Here is a 20,037-nt window from a genome sequence, read left to right on the forward strand (position 1 = left end):
TTTCTTCCGTCAGCTCAAACAGAATCGGTGATTCTCGCCACATCGGCTGCACTGTGCACCCTCTCTTGGAGCATCGCTACAATAGGGAGCGTCTACGTGCTACCACCGACGTACTACTCCTAAACATTCTGTGATGCTTGGAAACTCACCATCCAACTCCCAACCAGTTTCTTGAGGAGCAATGCTACATATACGTAAATGTTTACGTACGTTTAAGTGATAGTCTGACTTGACAATAACTGATTGGATTAAGAGGATGATGAGGCTCACCCATCCCTAAAAATCAGAAGAAGGGGGGCATGTTTAGATTAGTTGAAAGGTGTAGTAAACTTATGTAGGCTTTAGTAGGTCTACCATTTTCGGTTCCTTGAGCGATCCGTGGCGGCAGCTCCTATTTCTCTCCGTAACGGACGTGCGGCATGCAATGCAGGACCACGGCAGCTCGTTTTTCTCTCCGTAACGGACGTGCGGCATGCACGAGGACCCGCGATCTCCTCTTCCCGTGTGACCCGATCATCACCCAGCTCATCAAAGAGTCAAAACAAAACTGGGCGCGTGTGGCACGTACGTACGCCGGCCCACCCGCGCGCTCTGGCTGGGGCGGCCGGCATGGCGTGGGTGCGCATGCGGAGGCCCCCGCTGCTGCAGTACAAACTGCTCTGCCTCTCGCTGCTCTACCTCCTCACCACGCTCCCGCTCGCGCTCTACGTCTCCTTCTCCGACCCGTCGCGCTGCCTGCCCCTCCACCGCCTCCTCCTCCTCCCCGCCCGCGCCTCACCTCCGGCGACGCCGCTCTTCCAGTACCCGCGAGGCTACGGCGCGCACAAGCACGCCCTCCCGACCCCGCGCGCGCTCTGCGCCGACCCGGCCCTCTTCTCAGGTCTCTGGCCTCCGTCGCCCGCAGAGATCGTTGTCATATCGCTTTTCAGAGGATCCCATCATTCGCACCATAACTCGCAACGATCCGATATCCTGCCGGAGTTGCACACTCTTAATAGCACGGGATATCCCGTCAAATTGTAGTTCTTGCTGATGATTCTGCCTCTTATTTTTTTCATCTATTGTTATGTGCCGAAAACTCGATCGGGGTCATTTCATTGCTTTTCTGACCCACAAATTTCGTTCTTCGAGCAGATTATAACACCGTTTTGCAAGAGATCAATGGCATCGGCCGCAACCTCTCGGCGACTCCTCGTGCATCCCCTGCTTTGCGGTACCAGAACGGCAGGAGGGACTCGTTTGCGGGAAATTTGTCCATCGAGGACCGAAGATCGTTCTTCAATCACACGGACAGCAGCGCAGTGGAAATCCCCTGTGGATTCTTCAAGGACTTTCCGCTCGCACAAGCCGGTGAGTTGTTTTTTATCCTTATTTCGTTTTTACTCCAGTGTAATCACGTCAACTTTACCAAAAAGATGAAACTATACAAAATACTACTCCCTCCGTTCCTCAATATAAGTCTTTTAAGAAATTTCATTAATCGTCTACATATGAAGCAAAATAAGTGAATATACACACTAAATTATGTCTATATACATTCGTATGTAGTCCACTAGTTGAATCTCTAGAAAGACTTATATTTAGGAGAGCGAGTAGTTGCTGAGGAAAGAGCAATAGCCAAAACATGGCTCTTCTCTCATAAAATGTTTTTAATGATAAGATACACCAATAAAAAATATGAGTCAACGGAAAATTGTACCTAAGTACATATTTAATGCATATCATAAGTTAGTGCGTACACAATTATAAGGTACACCGTCGCTTATAGTTTAGAAGACGCGCATGAGCGATCTTTAAGATCAAAAGGAATATTTTTTTTGCAAATGCTCATACAATAATCACACGATGTCTAATTATTTAAAAAGATAATGCACAATAACTCACACAATCGTTAGGAAATGAATACAGCCTACTAATACTTCTAATTAACAAGCACTAAATGTTATGCGTCTTAATTTTATTTTATTCTAAAAATACATGTACTAAATAAAATCGTGTCTTCTAAATCATAACGGGAGGAGTACAAGCTTTTGGCAAATTGTACTTACACACATATTTAGTGCATATGATAAAATATTGCGTACACATATTTTGTGATAGGTCAGAAATATTAAACTTTGACAAAGTTTAAAACAAAAATGAACATCTAGATTTCTTTTAGCGAAAGATTACATTTATATTAAAATATCATCACACTCATTACAATTAGATAGCACCAACAGTGCTAGATCCAGTGGTAGTCGGCCCATATAAACTGTTCGAAAATGTTGCGTTGAGCCATGGTGCAGTCGAACCCATGCGCAACACCGTACATCCTCTCACACCATATATTGGATTTGTGTCTGGCACGCATCAAAACTCACGACGGGAGTATTTAATAAACCAGCACTGTTCACAAAGCCTACTGTTTGCTGATTCCCCTGGGCATTAAATTATAAACCTTGCATCCAATACGTCCTCGATCTTCATGTTGATCTGGACACCTCACTACTCCCTCCGTTCCGTGAGGGGTGTACGTTTGGTTTTAAAATTTGTTCATAAAAAAGTGTACTTTTATCTTTCGAATGTACTTTGAAGTAAAAAAATGTTTCTCTTTCATCACACGATAATCAAGACCAATACTTTCTCCATCACAGTTTATAAGGCATGTACGTATACCTAGTTCGTTAATTTGACCAACTTAATGAGAGATATATATTACAAAAAATATATCATTAAAAACTTTATATGTTCTATTTTTTAATGATATAATTCTTATGTTAAACAATATATTTTATATAAGTTAAATTGACGACCTAGATATATGTGCACACCTTATAGGGAGTAACATTTTATACATAGTCTTCTTAATTTCTATATGCACTTAGCTCATTAGGGGTTACTTAATTAAAAAAGAGAGAGATGGTGGCTTGCACCTTTCCAATGCATTGTTTTACTCTACTTCATAATTTGTTCTAAAATGTCTATATGTATACTTTTCACCGGACGGAGGAAATATTTCTTATTTGCCTCGCGACTAGAATGGTCCCATGTCAAGAAAATATGAATACTACGTATATTGGTTTGACTAAATCTTTATCTAACTTATTCTTTTCTTCTTTGCAAAAACTTTTGTTCTTCACTTACTTAGTGTAAACTGATTTTCTTGGTGTATTGATAATTTATTACTAATTTTTGTGTGACCTCCGACGGTATGTGTGAGTTAACTTTTTTTTTAAAAGGAGGCTTACTTCCGGCCTCTGCATTAATTAATGCATGGGCCTCTTATTAAATAAAAAAGCAAACGGTCGCTCATCCAGAGTAGGAAACAAAGTAAAAATAAGACAGCCACAACCGGTAAAAATAGGTCTAGATGACTAAACACATATCCTATTACTGGACCGTCGTTCAAACGGTTGTAGATAACCCGAGCTACCATCTCCCATCGGGCAGACCTAGTAACCAAAGGCTTCCTGACTCCCGCAGAAGTTAGCAACGAACACATACGGATCCATGCAGTTGCCCTCAAGATAATCTGCAGAATTTTTTAATTTTTTTGTGTGTTAAAAAACAAATCATTTCTGCAGTTTCAAGTCGCTCACAAGGTACATACTCCAAAACAAATTTGTTGTGCCATAGTAGGATTAACCCCATGTAGCCATGTCCCAAACAACGTGCTTATGCTACGAGGAGGGTTAATGTTGAAAGTTTTGTGAAGTGATCGCCACAAAATCCTAGCCAACAGACATTGAAGAAAGAGGTGCTTGATAGTTTTATTTTGATCACAAAAACTGCATCTCTTATTACCCTCCCAGTTACGTTTGGCCAAGTTATCCTTTGTTAGAATCACTTCCTTGTGCGTAAACCACATGAAGACTTTGATCCGCAAAGGAACCTTAACCTTCCAAATATGTTGTGACTTTGAGATTGGGCCAGAATCTATGAAATCAAAATACATAGATTTGACTGAAAAGATACCATTCTGATTCAATTTCCATTGGAGTCTCTCGTCCTCAGCGGACAGGTGAATGTCCATCAACCTTCGAACAAGATGCAACCAGGATGCCCATTTATCTTCGGATATAGCTCTCCAGAATTGTATATTGAGAGGTATAGTTTGTAATACTATAGCAACCGAAACGTCCTTCCGTTGTATAATATTATAAAGAGACGGATACTAAGTAGCAAGCGGCGTCTCCCCTAACCATGTATCCTCCCAAAATCTCGTCAACTCTCCATTTCTAATGATAAATTTAGACCGTTGGAACAAAAGTGCCTTCGTCCTCATAAGGCCTTTCCAAAAAGGTGAACCATTTGGACTGAGAGACACATGGGCCAAAGTCTTAGTATGTAGGTATTTGTTCTACAAGATTTGCACCCACATACCTTCCTCTTCAATAGATAATCTGAACAACCACTTATTGAGCAGACATCTGTTCTTGACCTCTAAATTCTCAATCCCAAGGCCACCCTGGTCTTTCGGCCTACAAATTATATCCCATCTAGTAAGCCGATATTTTTTTGCTTGGTATCAACACTCTGCAAAAGAATCGAGATCGATAAAAGTCTAACCTTTTCCGCACCCCCACAAGCACCTCAAAGAGAGACAATAGGAGCATCGACATACACGTAAAAACTAAGATAATCAGTATTAGCGTGCCTCCATAAGACATAAGCTTACCCTTCCAGCAACTTAACTTTTTTTCAAATCGATCTTCGATGCACTTCCATTCCTTATTAGTTAGCTTTCGGTGATGAATTGGTACTCCCAAATAACTAAAAGGTAACATACCCAATTCACGGCCAAACAGTTGTTTATATGCTTCTTGCTTGTCCTTTATTCTGACAACACATGAATTTTGTTCTAACAACACATGAGTGCATATTTTTCTGACAAAATTTTGCCTTTTGTTTTGGCAAAATCAGAGAATAAGCACAAGAAACAATATGTTTGCTATGCAATCAACTTGTATAGGAGAACATGAACAATGTTGAACATATATATTTTCATTCTCAAGCTTGTCTAGTGTTATACACTACTTTGGAGCCCGTGCTAGCACATGTGCCGGCCTACAAGCTAAATGATCAGTAGCGCAAACACTACAGTTTGAATCCTAACATGGCTCGTATCCTCATGGAAGCACTGCCACATCCAACGTCACTGATCGTGGGTTTGACAGAGCCATGGTTCTAAACCTCCCCTCTCATATCCCCTACCGATGATCTCGGTTTGCTTGGCTAATTCATGAGCAAACTTGTTGCCATCTCTCCCTATCTTTTAAGAGACAATATTCAATCTATCCTGCAAAAACTCCCTAATCCCTATATAATGCTCTCTCAAAGCTGCTAAAGTGGTCATAGGTGACAAAATATTTGAAATAACCGCAACACAATCAGATTCAATGATAATCTTTTCATTTTCCAAGTCAAGAGCAACCTTCAGCCCAGTGACTCACGCGTAAGCTTCAGACTATTCGACACTCGCACATGCATAAAGTTTTACGCCCTCCTCCCTACAAGTCTTCCCATGTTACCTCTTATAATATATCCAACACTAGTTTCTCCCTAATTTGCTACAAATGCAACATCTGTGTTAACTTTCAATTATCCCTCTTGAGGTTCAGTCTATCTAGACTTTCCTATATGACTTGGTCATATTTGTTCATCACTGACATCGATTCCCTCCGCCCCACAATATGAGAGCGTTTTTGACATTATACTAATGTCAAAAGCGCTCTTATATTATGGAAAAGAGGGAGTATATTTTTTAACCTGGTCAAATGTTAAGAGATTTAACTTAGGCCAAATCTATATGTAATTTTGGAACAGAGGGGTAGGACTAATCAATACATAAAATATTGCCTTCAGCATGTTTATTGTGTGATTATCTGCATCAAATATTTTATCAGAGGAAATAGAAGAAAACAAGAATGCACAAATTGTTAAGTTTTTGTGTACTCGTGTCACTGTGAGTTTGGTCAAATTTATTTGGCTTTGGTGTACTCATATCGTTTCTTTGAGAGGTGGAGGCAACGATGCAAAGCAATAAGTACACCCGGTAATCCTCATCGTGCAGGTGTCACCCCGGACGGTGAGGGTTGGTTTCCCATATCCAATTCATCCGGTTGTGGCCGTGAGTCGTCAAGCATGATTCTTGTCCCTCAGTTTGTAGTGGCACGGTGGTCTTGTCAATAAGATCCTACAACACTTATTTTGACGTGGACGAGGGGTTGGTTGTCTCCTCTTCTGGCCTTCTCCTTCCCTCTCCTATTACGACGCTTTTGACATCAATTTGTGTTAGGTCTTCCCATTTGTCCTTTGTCCTCTTCTAGGTAGGGATCCATGCATCGAATCGTTATTAGTGTTGTCTAATGGCAACGTCCGATGACTTCACGACCGTAGTAACATCGACTCTCTTTGTTTCAGTAGTGTAGGACATGTGCATCGTCTATTTAGGCTCATGTCGTGCCATTGGTTTGTGCTGGTTGGGGAGGCGAGAATTCCCTTAGACCATTTTTTATTAGGTTGTTTTGGTAACACTTAGACTTGTTTAATATATGGTTTATAGCCTTAAAAAATATAACAGTTTTCCACTTATTATTGTTACCATGCTTGATTCATTCACAAAGAGGGTAGTAGGAAGTTCGAAATACCCACTAGGTCTCGGGTCCCAATGGACCTGAATTAAAAAAAACTCAAAAGAGTCGACTATTTCTCAGTTTTTTTGGAATCAAACATGATAAGGTATTATACCCGTGTCAAAAGTTCACGAAGGAATAAATTTGACCAACTCCAGGGCCAACAAAACAAAATTTCGAGTATAAAAAGCCTGACTAGTAACTTATATAGTGTTGATTTTGCTTTTTTCTGCTCAGAATATGATGAAAGTCATTTATTAGCTAAACTTTTCACACGGAGGGTCGCTATAGTGGAAGTAATTTAGCTAGTATCATATACTTGGGACTAGCAAACATGTTGATATGCCAGACAGTTAAAGAAGAGAGAGGGTTAGGCTACTCATAGTGGGGAGTATCATATAGTAGTACCATGCATATGATACTATTGTATGATACTACCTTCATAATGCATAATATCATAAACTAGTATCATAGGTGATCTCATTTATTGGCATGCATGAAACATAGTAGCATAACATTTAACATGATATGATATCTACCTATGTTACTCTACTCTAATCCCCTCTCTCTCTTCTTTAATTATTTGCCACATCAGCATGTTTGTTAGTCTCAAGAATATGATACTAGCTATGATACCTTCACTATGGTGAGCCTTAGGCTGGTTGTAATGGATAGTATCATATACTAGTATCATGCATATGATATTAATGTATGATAACACATTCGTAATGCATAATATCATATGTTAATATCATAAGGTAGTTCATTTATTGTCATGCAAGACACATAGTAGCACATCATTTAATATGATACGGTATCATGATATGATACTCAACCATTTCTTTATTCATTTAATTCTATGCCACCTCATCTAAATTGCCTAGTTAGCATCCATGATACTACCTATGATACTCCCATTACAGACAACCTTAGAGTAACATAGGTAGATACCGTATCATGTTAAATAATATGCCACTGTGTGTCATGTATGTCAATAAATGAGGTCATATATGATACTAGTTTATGATAATATGCATTACGGAGATAGTAGCATATGATATTCCCCGCTATGAGTAGCCCGATGTAACACGAGACCATGTTTGATTCGAAAAGGTTCCAGGAACTTTTTACTATTTTTTTTGAAATTTTGAAGAAAAAAATCCAATGCGGGTGCATTGGCACGTGAGACCCAAAGATCTGCGACGAGTGGGAACTGTGCTTCTTTAACATTGATAGCGTTTCAGACAGATTGGCCATGGAGAGTTGCCGACGTGTGGTGATCGCCTCGGCAATCTTGAACGACCACGACAAGATCCGGCAGCCCAAGGGGCTCGGGTCCCATACAGTCAAGGCGGCGTGCTTCTTCATGTTCATCGACGACGGTACCCAGCGGGTCTTGGCGAGCCACGGCATCCTGAGAGACGAGCATGTCGGGACGGCCAGCGCGGTCGTCGGCGCATGGCGCGTGGTGACGCTGAAGCAACAGGAGCTCCCCTACGAGCACCCCGCCATGAACGGCGTCGTGGTGAAGCACCTGCTGCACAGGCTGTTCCCGAACGCCATGTTCAGCGTCTGGGTGGACGCCAAGATGCAGCTCACGGTGGACCCGCTGCTGCTGGTGCACTCGCTCCTCGTTGGCAAGGGCGTGGACATGGCGGTCTCCAGGCACCCGTTCAACCTCCACGCCATGGAGGAGGCGATCGCCACGGCGCGGTGGCGCAAGTGGCGCGACGTGGACGCCATCAGGGCGCAGATGGAGGCGTACTGCGGCAACGGCCTGCAGCCATGGTCCCCCAGCAAGCTCCCATATCCTTCAGGTATGCACTCAAGACCAGAAGAGACAGAACTGTATATTCGATTCTGATTCGTTTGACGTGGTGCAGATGTGCCGGACACGGCGATCATCGTCAGGAGGCACGGCTCGGCGAGCGACCTCTTCTCCTGCCTGCTGTTCAACGAGCTGGAGGCGTTCAACCCGCGGGACCAGCTGGCCTTCGCCTACGTGCGGGACCAGATGAGCCCCAAGGTGAGCATCAACATGTTCGAGGCGGAGGTGCTGGAGCACATCAGCGTCGAGTACCGGCACAACCTGAAGCGCGAGAATGGAGGCATCGGCGGAGGCGGAGGGGCGAAGCAGGGGATCGCCAGGATGGCGTCCTCGCGAGATATCGCCGGGAGCAGCTGCGAGGGGTACCTCATGAAGATGTGGGGGGAGCCTGCTGAATAAAAGAAAGACCCTTGAAAATGTAGCATTTCATCCATTCATTTTGCTCGAAGAAAGAATTCCACTGTAGGGTAGATATACAGTAGGTAAACTTTTGGTAACACTAATTATCAGACTAGTGTGTAAAATACATATGCATATGTGGCATTTCATACTTGTCGTAGGGTCTGAAGACTGCACCGTTCGACAATACGACAGAGGGGAATTTGGTAAACACAAGCACACAAGGAGACAAGACTTCACGATTACATGGAACTCAGACACTGAATCAACTTCACACGCAACTACGCTGGCAAGGCACAAAGATGCATCACAAGAGTGGTCAGCACTCAACACAAGGCTCTGCCTTTAGGGCAAGCAAAGACACGAAGATTCTTCACAAGAATTGGTCAGTACTGCATCAGGTGGTCAGGTGCTGGACTCTGTTGAACCCTTGGCTAGCTCGTACTTGTTCTTGAATTCTTTCCAGGCGTCCATGGCGTTCTTCGACATCTTGTCGATGTCGTCGGCGGTGGCCGTCTCCGGAGATAGCATGGTCTCCACCGCCATCATCATGTTCACCACAGCCTGCACAAAACAGAGTTGAGCACACGGGAAACTAATAAGTTGGGAATCGATCACATGTGGGCTAGGCATGAACACATTACCAGATGTAAATATGGCCTCGAGTCACGCTGGTAGCGGCCAGTCAGCTGCTGGCAGACTTCTTTGGCCCTCTGCCACTCTCTCTACGTGGCGATTAAACAGTGTGTCAGCACGCAGTAGAGCACACGAACGGAAGAGACGAACTCACCTGATTGATCAGCACGTCGGTGAGGAGCAAGCCGAGGTCGAGCTTTCTTTCCGAGTCGCGCGACGCTGCCCACTCCTTCTGCAGCAGGCTCGTCAGCTTTCCCCTGTCGCCGATGTGCTGCGCATGGCAGTGGCACGGACGCAAACAAGATCAAAACTCACCGGCATCATGGCGTGCCATGTATTCTGTAATCTGTATTCATGCTGGGTGCAGAACAGAGCAATGGCGTCGGACAAGCAGAGAGGGAGAGAGAGAGAGAACCTCCTTGGTGACTTGCTCGAAGACGAGGTCCATGAGCGTGGCGTGTTCTCTGGGCGCGTCCTCGCGCCGGAACAGCGAGTCCGAGAGCGCGCCCACGCTCGTCTTAACCGCCGCGGCGCCGCCCCGCTCCGCTCCGTCCGTGACGGCGTTGAGCGTATACACCATGGCAGGCCGCACGAGGACGGCGCTGCTGCCACCGCCCCGCGCTGACCACGAGGCGCCGCCCAGGGCCAGCGCGAGCGCGACGCCCGCGCCCACCCTCAGCGCGGTCCAGGACAGCGCCGGCTGTCCTCCCTTCGCCGGTGCCGGGGGCTCCGGCTCCGTCGCGCTCACCTGAGCGTGCAAAACGCGAGATTTCCAACGTCCCGACGTGCTGGCACGGGCCGGGGCGCGGCGGCGCCGAATGCCGGCACCCGGAGTGGCATGTGCTCCGGTCACCACGGCGCGCAACGCTGTGCAGAGCGAGGACTCCATGCTCTTGGAAGATCGCTCGGCTCGATCGCAGTCTGGGGTCTGGAGGCGCCTAGTGATTCTTCAGCTTGTGTTCGCCTCTTTCGATTTTATTATTCGAATGTTAGTAGTTGTAGCACCATGGCCTCTGCATGCATGGCGCTTTACATCTTTTGCTACACCAAGCAAGGCATCAAGAGTGCGACCTGCTTTCTATGTACACAGTTAACGAGCCAGGGGTACAAGTTTCAGGTCCTTTTATTTTCTTTGGAGACCACTAGCAAGATCTGTCCGTGCGTTGCATCAGAAAAAAAAACACATCATATCCGCACATTTTATCTTTAAAAATTGCATGTTCGTGTTCAAGGATCAGCCAAATCGACATCTTATGGTTCTATCTAGCAAAGAGAATGAAGGGTCAACATTTACAATCATGCTGCCCTGCATAATTTCTGTAAGACAAGCATACTGACAATGGGCAAATTTCTTGTACCAGAACCAATTACTACATGCATCTTGACTGTGTAATATTGATATCATGCAATATTATACTAATAGCTAAATGGACTAAATAATAGTTAAGTGAACACACCTTTTTGTGATTACCGTGAACAAACCTTGAATCATTGATGCACTATGGATCTTATGATTGTGCAAGTTATTAAAACCAGTGCATATGAATGGTTGTTAACGATATTAATTCTTAATATGAATCCATGAACTTAATCATGCTTGCAGTTTGTCATTTGGAACAGAAAAAAATATTAAAAATATCCAGAGTTAACAGAAAACACACCTCGATCTTCACGGTGAGCACATACGCTTGATGTACTATATTATCTCAACGTTCCTCATGTATTATAAGAATACACACATCCATCACCATGGTATACATAATGTTGAGTTCAGCGATTAGTATAAAATTTGCTACGTGAGAATGGAAGTGCACATAAGTTGTGGGTGTCGACGACCCGTCACTCAACATCAGAATTATAAGACGAACTCAGCACGGGATTACAACTCGTGTGGATTGAGACATCAATAAGATACCTGCAACGGACATTGATGGTTGGCCGTGGAGAAGTACGCTGGCAGCAACGCCACGTGTGCATGTATATCTCATTCTGCAAGCACGCCTACACATGGATTGATTGGTGAGAGGTGAACAACAATAGGAACTCCTATGAAGACAATTGATTATAAGGCATGATTAGCCTTAGCTTAGAGTCCGTTTACGGAAATTGTATGATCCATAACTTACTGAGATATACATGGAGCAGTAAAAGGAAATATACATGTTCATTTCTTCTATGCAAATATTTAACTTCATCCAAATACAACATCTCTATACACCAAGAAACATTGAGTCGAGGTAAACAATACCACATTCTTCACACATGGGATTTTGTTCAGGCAGATTAATACCGTTCATGTATTGATGTTTTAAAGTGATACATGTATGATGTATCTGCGTACAGGGTCTTTCTTTAGAAAACCGAGTGCATCCCTGCATTGACAATCAAAGTATCCATATGCACGCACTTTTGATTATCAAAATTTGCAATGCTATTATATACCAAGTATGTTGTAACTTTTCCAAAAAAATTATCATGTGAAATTATACACTTGCACTCACCTTTGAGCTGCCAAGGCCGTGGAATTATTTGTAATATAAGCTTGGGCATCAGCAGACAACAACTACACATCGTTCTCACCATGGTCTAACTACTGGGTGTGATATACCTTGAATGAAATCTGCAGAAGTATATGTCCATGAATGTCAATCTGCAGGAGCTCCAGTAAACAAATTAAAATCCGGAGGAGCTCGAGTTCACATATATCAAATCTGCAAAAAGATGAATTGTGCCTCCCAGTCTCATGTTTTTGGATCTCATAAATATTACAAAATCAAACAAAATCAGTTACTGCAAATTCAAATCAGCAAGAGGATTTTTTTTGCGTGGTCCATCTTCTCCCCGAGCGCTGAGTGTGCACGGGGCACCAGCTCGGCCTCGCCGAGGTAGACGACCCTGGCGGACGCCAGCTTGTCCCACACCCGACGAGGTGGCGGAGCGGTCGGAGGTCCGGCGAGGAAGGCCGCCGGTGGCGGGGGGTGGCGGAGGTGTAGGGTCGGCAGCGAGGCAGATCTAGGGCGCAAGGGCAGGAGCGGTGGAGGCGGAAGCGGGCGGCGACGTGGGCGGAGAGGTCGGCGACGGTGGCTAGCTCAGGTCGGAGGTCCCTCTGCGCCCGCCGGAGCCGGCGGCGTCGCCATTTGCGGGGTGATGGTTGTGGGGAGAGAGAGGGGAAAAGGAGGGACGGGTTAGTTCGGATAAAATATAGGGGGTTTTGTGCAAAACGTAAAATAACGGTTCGACTTGACTTACAGAAGGACCGCGGGTTGAATCCTCAAAAACGGAGGGGCTTTTTCGCGAAATTGCCACGACGGACGACCAGAAACCGTATTTGCTTTATTATTAGGAAGAGATAAGCTCAGGTTCTTTTAGGAACCTAGTAATATCGAGGTTTCCAGATTGAGATCTTCGCTATCTCAAGCAATTACAAACCTTCCATAAGCATAAAGTCGACTTGAATCGGCATAATTTTGTCGCCCAATCTCTTTTCCTAATCCTGGATACGACCTTCAACATTTGCTCCTTCGACAAGCGAAGAACTATTCCGAGTGGAAGCAGCTCAGAGGCCGCTAGTTGATGCCGCTAGTTGATGATAGATCCGGATCAATTATCATGGAAATAATCCTGGATACGGCCTTCAGTATTGGGAAACGCTTCGGCCGTCGCGCGCGGGCCGCGCGCCTCGTTCGCAGATGCTTGCAGCATTTTTTTGTCAAATTTGCTGCAACCGTGTATTTTTTTATACAAACGTTTTCCATGCAACTTTTTTCTCGTGTAAATTTGTTACATTTTTGTTCAGTAAAAACTTGTATATACGTTTGGTTACAACTCAGTTCGTCGAATTTTTTGTTACAATTGATGTTTTTTACTTTTGCTACAACCGTGTTAATTTTTGCTACAACCGACATCATTTTTTGCTGCAACCGTTTACTAAAAAAGTTGCATACACGTTCACGTACATATTTGTTACAACCGGCGTTTGACTTTTGCTAGCACGCACCATCAGATTTGTTTTTTTGTTCCGATCATGTAGATAATTTTTTTGCTACAAATTTTATTTTTTGTTGCAACCGTTGAAAAAATTACTGCATCATGACGAGTTTTGCTGCATCGGGAAAAAAATGTTGCATGAAGATCCAACGGTGCGGATGCGCGGGGTTGATGGATCGGGCGACGCGTGCGCGACTGACTGAAAGTTTCGGCCGCTGCGCCGGCACAGATCACTCCCCTTCAGTATTTGCTCCTTCGACAAGCAAATAAATATTCCGAGTGGAAGCAGTTACAGGATCAATTATCATGGAAATACTGATTGCATTACAGAATGGTTCGGCTGAAATCCCCAAAATGCCGAGTTGGTAGCCGTCGCTGCTGCATGGTACATTTGGTGAAAACGTCAACAACGTGTCAAGGAATATGAGTTTCAAACACCAGAAATGACAACTTTGTCAATCAAGGTCCTAACGACTAATTATATTAATAAAATATTCGTGCGTTGCTACAAGCTATAATGCATCTTTATCTAATAATAAAGAGGCTATCGCTTCTGTCGGAAAACCCACCAAAGTGATTTTATAAAAAAAACCTTACTGTTTATGACATTAAACTCGTAGTATATATTAAATATTTTTTTAAATACTCATATCTTTAAAACCGTAACTCCAAATTTAACATATTATACATGGAATTTGATTAGAAAAATATGTAGAATTTAAATATGATATTATTTTATCTGTTAAACGTTTAATAAAAATACTATCTAGGATGCAATCTTAATAAATAAGTCATTATTCGTCTTTCTTTCATACCGGTACTCATCCGGATTGAAAATGAACACATCAACAAAATCAGAATTAGAGATGAAACTGAAGGTCACTTGACTGATTCTTTGTACGTATTAAATCTACATGCAAGCCGTGTTAAAATAGAAGACCTGTGAAATTTTGAACTGCATTTTTGTAGGATAAGACCATATTTATTTGTATCGTAACTACAAATTCTCAAATTATAAATATTTTTTATAAATTAAAAGCGTGTACCGTATGGTATTTCTTTCTCCCGTCGCAACGCATGGATCCTTTTGCTAGTATAAATGAATCAAATATAATAAGGCTGTCTCAGGGATTGAGGAAGGTTCAGACATGTTCACACATCAAAAGGATGCCCAACGGGCTAGCCAAAATCCAAGACAGTCCAAACTCCCCCAAATCCAAGGCCGTCGCTGCATGGTACATTTGATGAAAACGTCGGCAACGTGTCAAGAATATTGAGGTTCAAACATAAAAAAATGACAACTTTGCCGATCAGGATCCTAGCGACTAATTATATTAGGTCGATATAATCTAAAATGCCAAGCATGAAGGATGATTGTATGTGAAAGAAGCCAAGTAACGGTGTGATGAGAATAAATGTGAACGCATCGTTTCATGAAGATACTTTTTTAAGATAGTACAAACATACTCATATATACGTGCATACACTCATCTCTATAAATGCATACACGCACAACATAAGCATCTTCAAGAGACTCGCTTGTTAGGAAATATGCAATTTGTATTTTCAAAGGCCAAAGGCCGGTATATATATATATACATGTACAAGTGTAGAATATGCAGGAAACCCCTTATACAATGAGGTAAATGCAAAAGGTTACGTGGCTATATATATAACTCTAACACTCTCCCTCAAACTCATGGTGGATTAACAACACTGAGTTTGGAGAGATGGAAGCCATGCTGTAACTCGGAAGGCACATACTGAAGAGCAATAACCTGATCCTACACACCAGCACGCACATAAAAAGCATCAACACCAATATGCTTGGTGACCTCATGTTTCACAAGGTCGCGTGCAATGCTGATAGCGCATGTACTGTCAGATAATAGGAATGTAGGTGTAGTGACAGAAACATCAAAATCCTGAAGTAACAACCCTAACCAAGTCACCTCAGCCGTCAACAGAGCCATAGCTCGCAATTCAGCCTCTGCACTCGAATGGAAAACTGCAGTCTGCTTCTTTGTCTCCCAGGCAATGAGAGAACCAGCAAGAAAAACACAGTAAGCAGAAATTAAACCTCGGTCTGAGGGATCACTAGCCCACGTAGCATCCAAATAGGCCTGAAGCTGCAAAGAACTGGAGCGAGGAAAGAATAGATGGTGAGAGATCGTGCCCCAAAGATATCGGAGAACAGGAAGGAGGTGACTATAGTGAACCGAAGTGGAGTAGAGACAAACTGACTCAGAATATGAACCAGATAAGATATATCCGAGTGACAGCTAGATAGACAAGACTCCCAACAAGATGACAATAACACGTCGGATCAGGCAAGGGATCACCATTAGTATCACGGAGGTGAATGTTGAGCTCCATGGGAGTCTCAACCATGCGCTCATCAGTAAGAGCAACACAAGCAAGAAGATCTTGGATACACTTTTCCTGAGATACAAAAAAGGCATCAAAGGTAGAAGACACTTTAATCCCAAGAAATTAGCGAAGATGTACAAGTTTGGACATAAGAAACTGCTCACTAAGACAGGCCTTTACAAAGGCAATATACTCGGGATCGTCGCTAGTGATGATCATGTCATCGACATAGAGAAGAAGAAGAGTCCGTCCACGAGGTGAAAGGTGTACGAACAACGCTGGATCATGAGCACTCGTTGAAAAACCAGCGGTAGTCACCAGAGAGGCAAAACACTCAAACTAGGTGCGGGGGGCTTGCTTAAGGCCTTAAAGAGAGCGACGAAGACGACATACTGATACGTCTCCGTCGTATCTACTTTTCCAAACTCTTTTGCCCTTGTTTTGGACTCTAATTTGCATGATTTGAATGGAACTAACCCGGACTAACATTGTTTTCAGCAGAATTGCCATGGTGTTGTTTTTGCGCAGAAATAAAAGTTCTCGGAATGATCTGAAAATTTAAAGATAATTTTTGTGGAATATATAAAAAATACTGGCGCAAGAATCAATCGGAGGGGTGGAGCTGTGAGCCCAAAATCCCACCAGGCGCGGCCCCCCGTGGCCGCGCCTGGCAGGCTTGTGGGGCCCACAACGCTCCATCGCCTCCAATATCAGCTCTATTCAGTCCGTCTCGCCCGAAAAAAATCAAGGAGAAGAGTTCATCGTGTTTTACGATACGGAGGTGCCGCCACCTCCTGTTCTTCATCTGGAGGGCAGATCTGGAGTCCGTTCTGGCTCCAGAGAGGGGAGATCGTCGCCATCGTCATCATCAACCTTCCTCCATCAACAATTCCATGATGCTCCTCACCGTTCGTGAGTAATCTCATCGTAGGCTTTGCTGGACGGTGATGGGTTGGATGAGATCTATCATGTAACCGAGTTAGTTTTGATGGGGATTGATCCCTAGTATCCACTATGTTCTGAGATTGATGTAGCTACTACTTTGCCATGCTTAATGCTTGTCACTAGGGCTCGAGTGCCATGATTTCAGGTCTGAACCTATTATATTGTCGCTAATATATGTGTGTTCTTGATCCTATCTTGCAAGTTGTAGTCACCTACTATGTGTTATGACCGGCGACCCCGGAGTGACAATAGCCGGAACTACTCCCGGAGATGACCATAGTATGAGGAGTTCATGTATTCACCAAGTGTTAATGCGTTGGTCCGGTTCTTTATCAAAAGGAGAACCTTAATATCCCATAGTTTCCATTAGGACCCCACTGCCACGGGAGGGATGGACAATAGATGTCATGCAAGTTCTTTTCCCTAAGCACGTATGACTACATACGGAATACATGCCTACATTAGATTGACGAACTGGAGCTAGTTACTTATCTCTCCGTGTTATAACTGTTGCATGATGAATAGCATCCGGCATAATCATCCATCACCGATCCAATGCCTACGAGTCTTTTACTACTGGTCCTTGCTATGTTACTTTGTTGCTACTGCTGTCGCTGCTGCTACTGTTACTCTGTTGCTACTGTTGTTACTTTACTGCTACTGGTTACTGTTGCTACTGCTGCTATCACCCTACTTTGCTGTTGTTACTTTGCTGCACATACTAAATCTTTCAGGTGTGATTGAATTGACAACTCAACTGCTAATACTTGAGAATATTCTTTGGCTTCCCCTCGAGTCGAATCAATAAATTTGGGTTGAATACTCTACCCTCGAAAATTGTTGCGATCCCCTATACTTGTGGGTTATCAAGACTATTTTCTGGCGCCGTTGCCGGGGAAGCACAACTATATTCTCTGAGTCACTTGGGATTTACATCTGCTGGTCACTATGAAGAATCTGAGAGATCCAAGAACTAAAGTCTTGACCTCAACTACAAGGACAGGTAAGGAACTGCCATCTAGCTCTGCACTCGATTCACCCTCAGTTATGAGTAAGTTTGCGACACCGCCTCTTGCTAGAAATCTTGATATGTCGCCTGTGCTTGATGATGCTACTTCTGCTGCCCATGATGCTTATGATGATGCTATGCTTGATACTGCTTTGCCTGATGATGCTATGCTTGATACTGCTTTGCGTGATGATGCTATGCTTGATACTGCTTTGCTTGATGATGCTATGCTTGATACTGCTTTGCCACTAGGTGCATTCCTTGATGCAAAAATTGCTAGAGTTGCTGCTAGATGTGATGATACTCCTGAAACTGCTGATACTATTGAAGTAGAACCTGCTATTATGCCTGAATTGCGTGATATGCCTGAGCGTTATGTTATGGAGGGAGAGATAGCTGAGGATTTTCTTGCGTGTAAGGATAGCTATGATGTTGAGAATTTACTACGAAAGTGGAAAGAAAAATCTCTGAACGCTACGATGAAATACGACCCGAAGTTTGCTACTTCGCCTATCTTTGTGACCGATAAGGATTATGAATTCTCTGTCGACCCTGAGTTAATCACTCTGGTCGAATCTGATCCTTTTCACGGTTATGAGTCTGAAAACGGTTGTAGCCCATCTTACCAAACTGCACGAGATATCCACCATATTCACGAGTGAGGAAAAGATCCGCCACAACTATATCCTCAAGTTGTTTCCTTTCTCGCTAAAGGATGATGCTAAGACCTGGTTCACTTCTCTTGCTCCTGGTTGTGTGCGTAGCCTCCAGGATATGGTCTACTACTTCTCTGAAAAATATTTCCCTGCCCATAAGAAGCAAGCTGCCTTGGAGGAAATATACAACTTTGCTCAAGCTAAAGAAGAGAGTCTCCCACAAGCTTGGGGGAGGCTTATCCAGCTGCTGAATTCTTTGCCTGATCACCCTCCTGAGAAGAATGAAATACTTGATATCTTCTATAATGGACTTACCGACGCTTCTAAAAACCACCTAGATATTTGTGGTGGTTGTGTTTTTAGGGAACGAACTGTAGAACAAGCTGAGATCTTATTGAATAATATCTTGTGCAATGAGAATGCTTGGACTATTCCCGAACCACCTCCTAAGCCAACTCCGAAGAAAAGAGATATTCTATTCCTCAATCCTGAAGATATGCAAGAAGCTAAGAAATCTATGAAAGAGAAAGGCATTAAATCTGAAGATGTCAAAAATCCACCACCTATCGAAGAGATCCATGGTCTTGATAACCCGATACAAGTAGTAGAAGTAAATTATCTGCGTAGATTCGATGAGAGTAATATTCCTTTTGATAAACCTGCTAGCCTATGCCTGGATGAATTTGATAACTTTGTTGCCAAACAACAAAGTTTCACTGGTTATGTTAGCAGACAATTGGAACATAATGCTCATATGATAAGTCATTTAAGTGCTTGTGTGGACATAAATGTCAATGATCTTAAGCTTCTGAGTAAACATGCCTCTATGGTTACTACCTAGGTAGAACAAGTACTTAAGGCTCAAAATGACTTGCTCAATGTGTTGAATGACAATTCTGTCAGAGTCGTCACTAGAGGCGGTAGAATGACCCAGGAACCTTTGTATCCTGAGGGTCATCCAAAGAGAATTGAACAAGATTCTCAAGGAGTTAGCACTGATGCACCTAGTCATCCTAGAAAGAAGAAGAAAGATGATAGGGATTTGCACGCTAGCAACCCTGTTGCTGCTACACCTGAGAGTCCAAACGATGTCTCTGTCTCTGATGCTGAAACACAATCTGGTGATGAACATGAGCCTAATGGTAATACCAATAGTGATGTTCATGAAGATGCTCAACCTAGCAATGATAAGGATGTGGAGATTGAACCTGTTGATCTTGATAACCCACAGCCTAAGAGTAGAAGATACGATAAGAACGACTTCACTGCTAGGAAGCATGGTAAAGAAAGGGAACCGTGGGTTCAGAAACCCATGCCCTTTCCTCCCAAACCATCCAAGAAAAAGGATGATGAGGATTTTGAGTGATTTGTTGAAATGATTAGACCTGTATTTCTGCAAATGCGTTTGACAAATATGCTCAAAATGTCTCCGTATGCTAAGTATATGAAGGATATTGTGACTAATAAGAGAAGGATACCTGAGGTTGAGATTTTCACCATGCTTGCTAACTATACCTTCAAGGGTGGAACTCCTATGAAACTAGGTGATCCCGGAGTTCCCACTATACCTTGCTCCATTAAAGGCAACTA

The 20,037-nt window shown here is 43.3% G+C and overlaps 2 protein-coding genes across 2 annotated transcripts; one reads left to right on the top strand and one right to left on the bottom strand.

Moving 5' to 3' along the window:
• Nucleotides 1–609: 609 nt before the first annotated feature.
• Nucleotides 610–8,844, top strand: LOC123441550 (probable hexosyltransferase MUCI70). Its single transcript, XM_045117936.1, has 4 exons — nt 610–880; nt 1,135–1,350; nt 7,862–8,434; nt 8,501–8,844. Exons 1-4 carry the CDS (start codon nt 610–612, stop codon nt 8,842–8,844), a joined length of 1,404 nt encoding a protein of 467 aa, XP_044973871.1.
• Nucleotides 8,845–8,908: 64 nt separating this feature from the next.
• Nucleotides 8,909–10,562, bottom strand: LOC123443162. The gene is made up of 4 exons (XM_045119450.1): nt 9,896–10,562; nt 9,635–9,751; nt 9,489–9,569; nt 8,909–9,408 (listed from the first exon to the last, which is right to left on the bottom strand). Exons 1-4 carry the CDS (start codon nt 10,367–10,369, stop codon nt 9,250–9,252), a joined length of 831 nt encoding a protein of 276 aa, XP_044975385.1. The 5' UTR covers nt 10,370–10,562; the 3' UTR covers nt 8,909–9,249.
• Between the last annotated feature and the right edge of the window lie 9,475 nt (nt 10,563–20,037).

This window comes from Hordeum vulgare, chromosome 3H (assembly GCF_904849725.1).
Source record: "Hordeum vulgare subsp. vulgare chromosome 3H, MorexV3_pseudomolecules_assembly, whole genome shotgun sequence".
NCBI lineage: Eukaryota > Viridiplantae > Streptophyta > Magnoliopsida > Poales > Poaceae > Hordeum > Hordeum vulgare.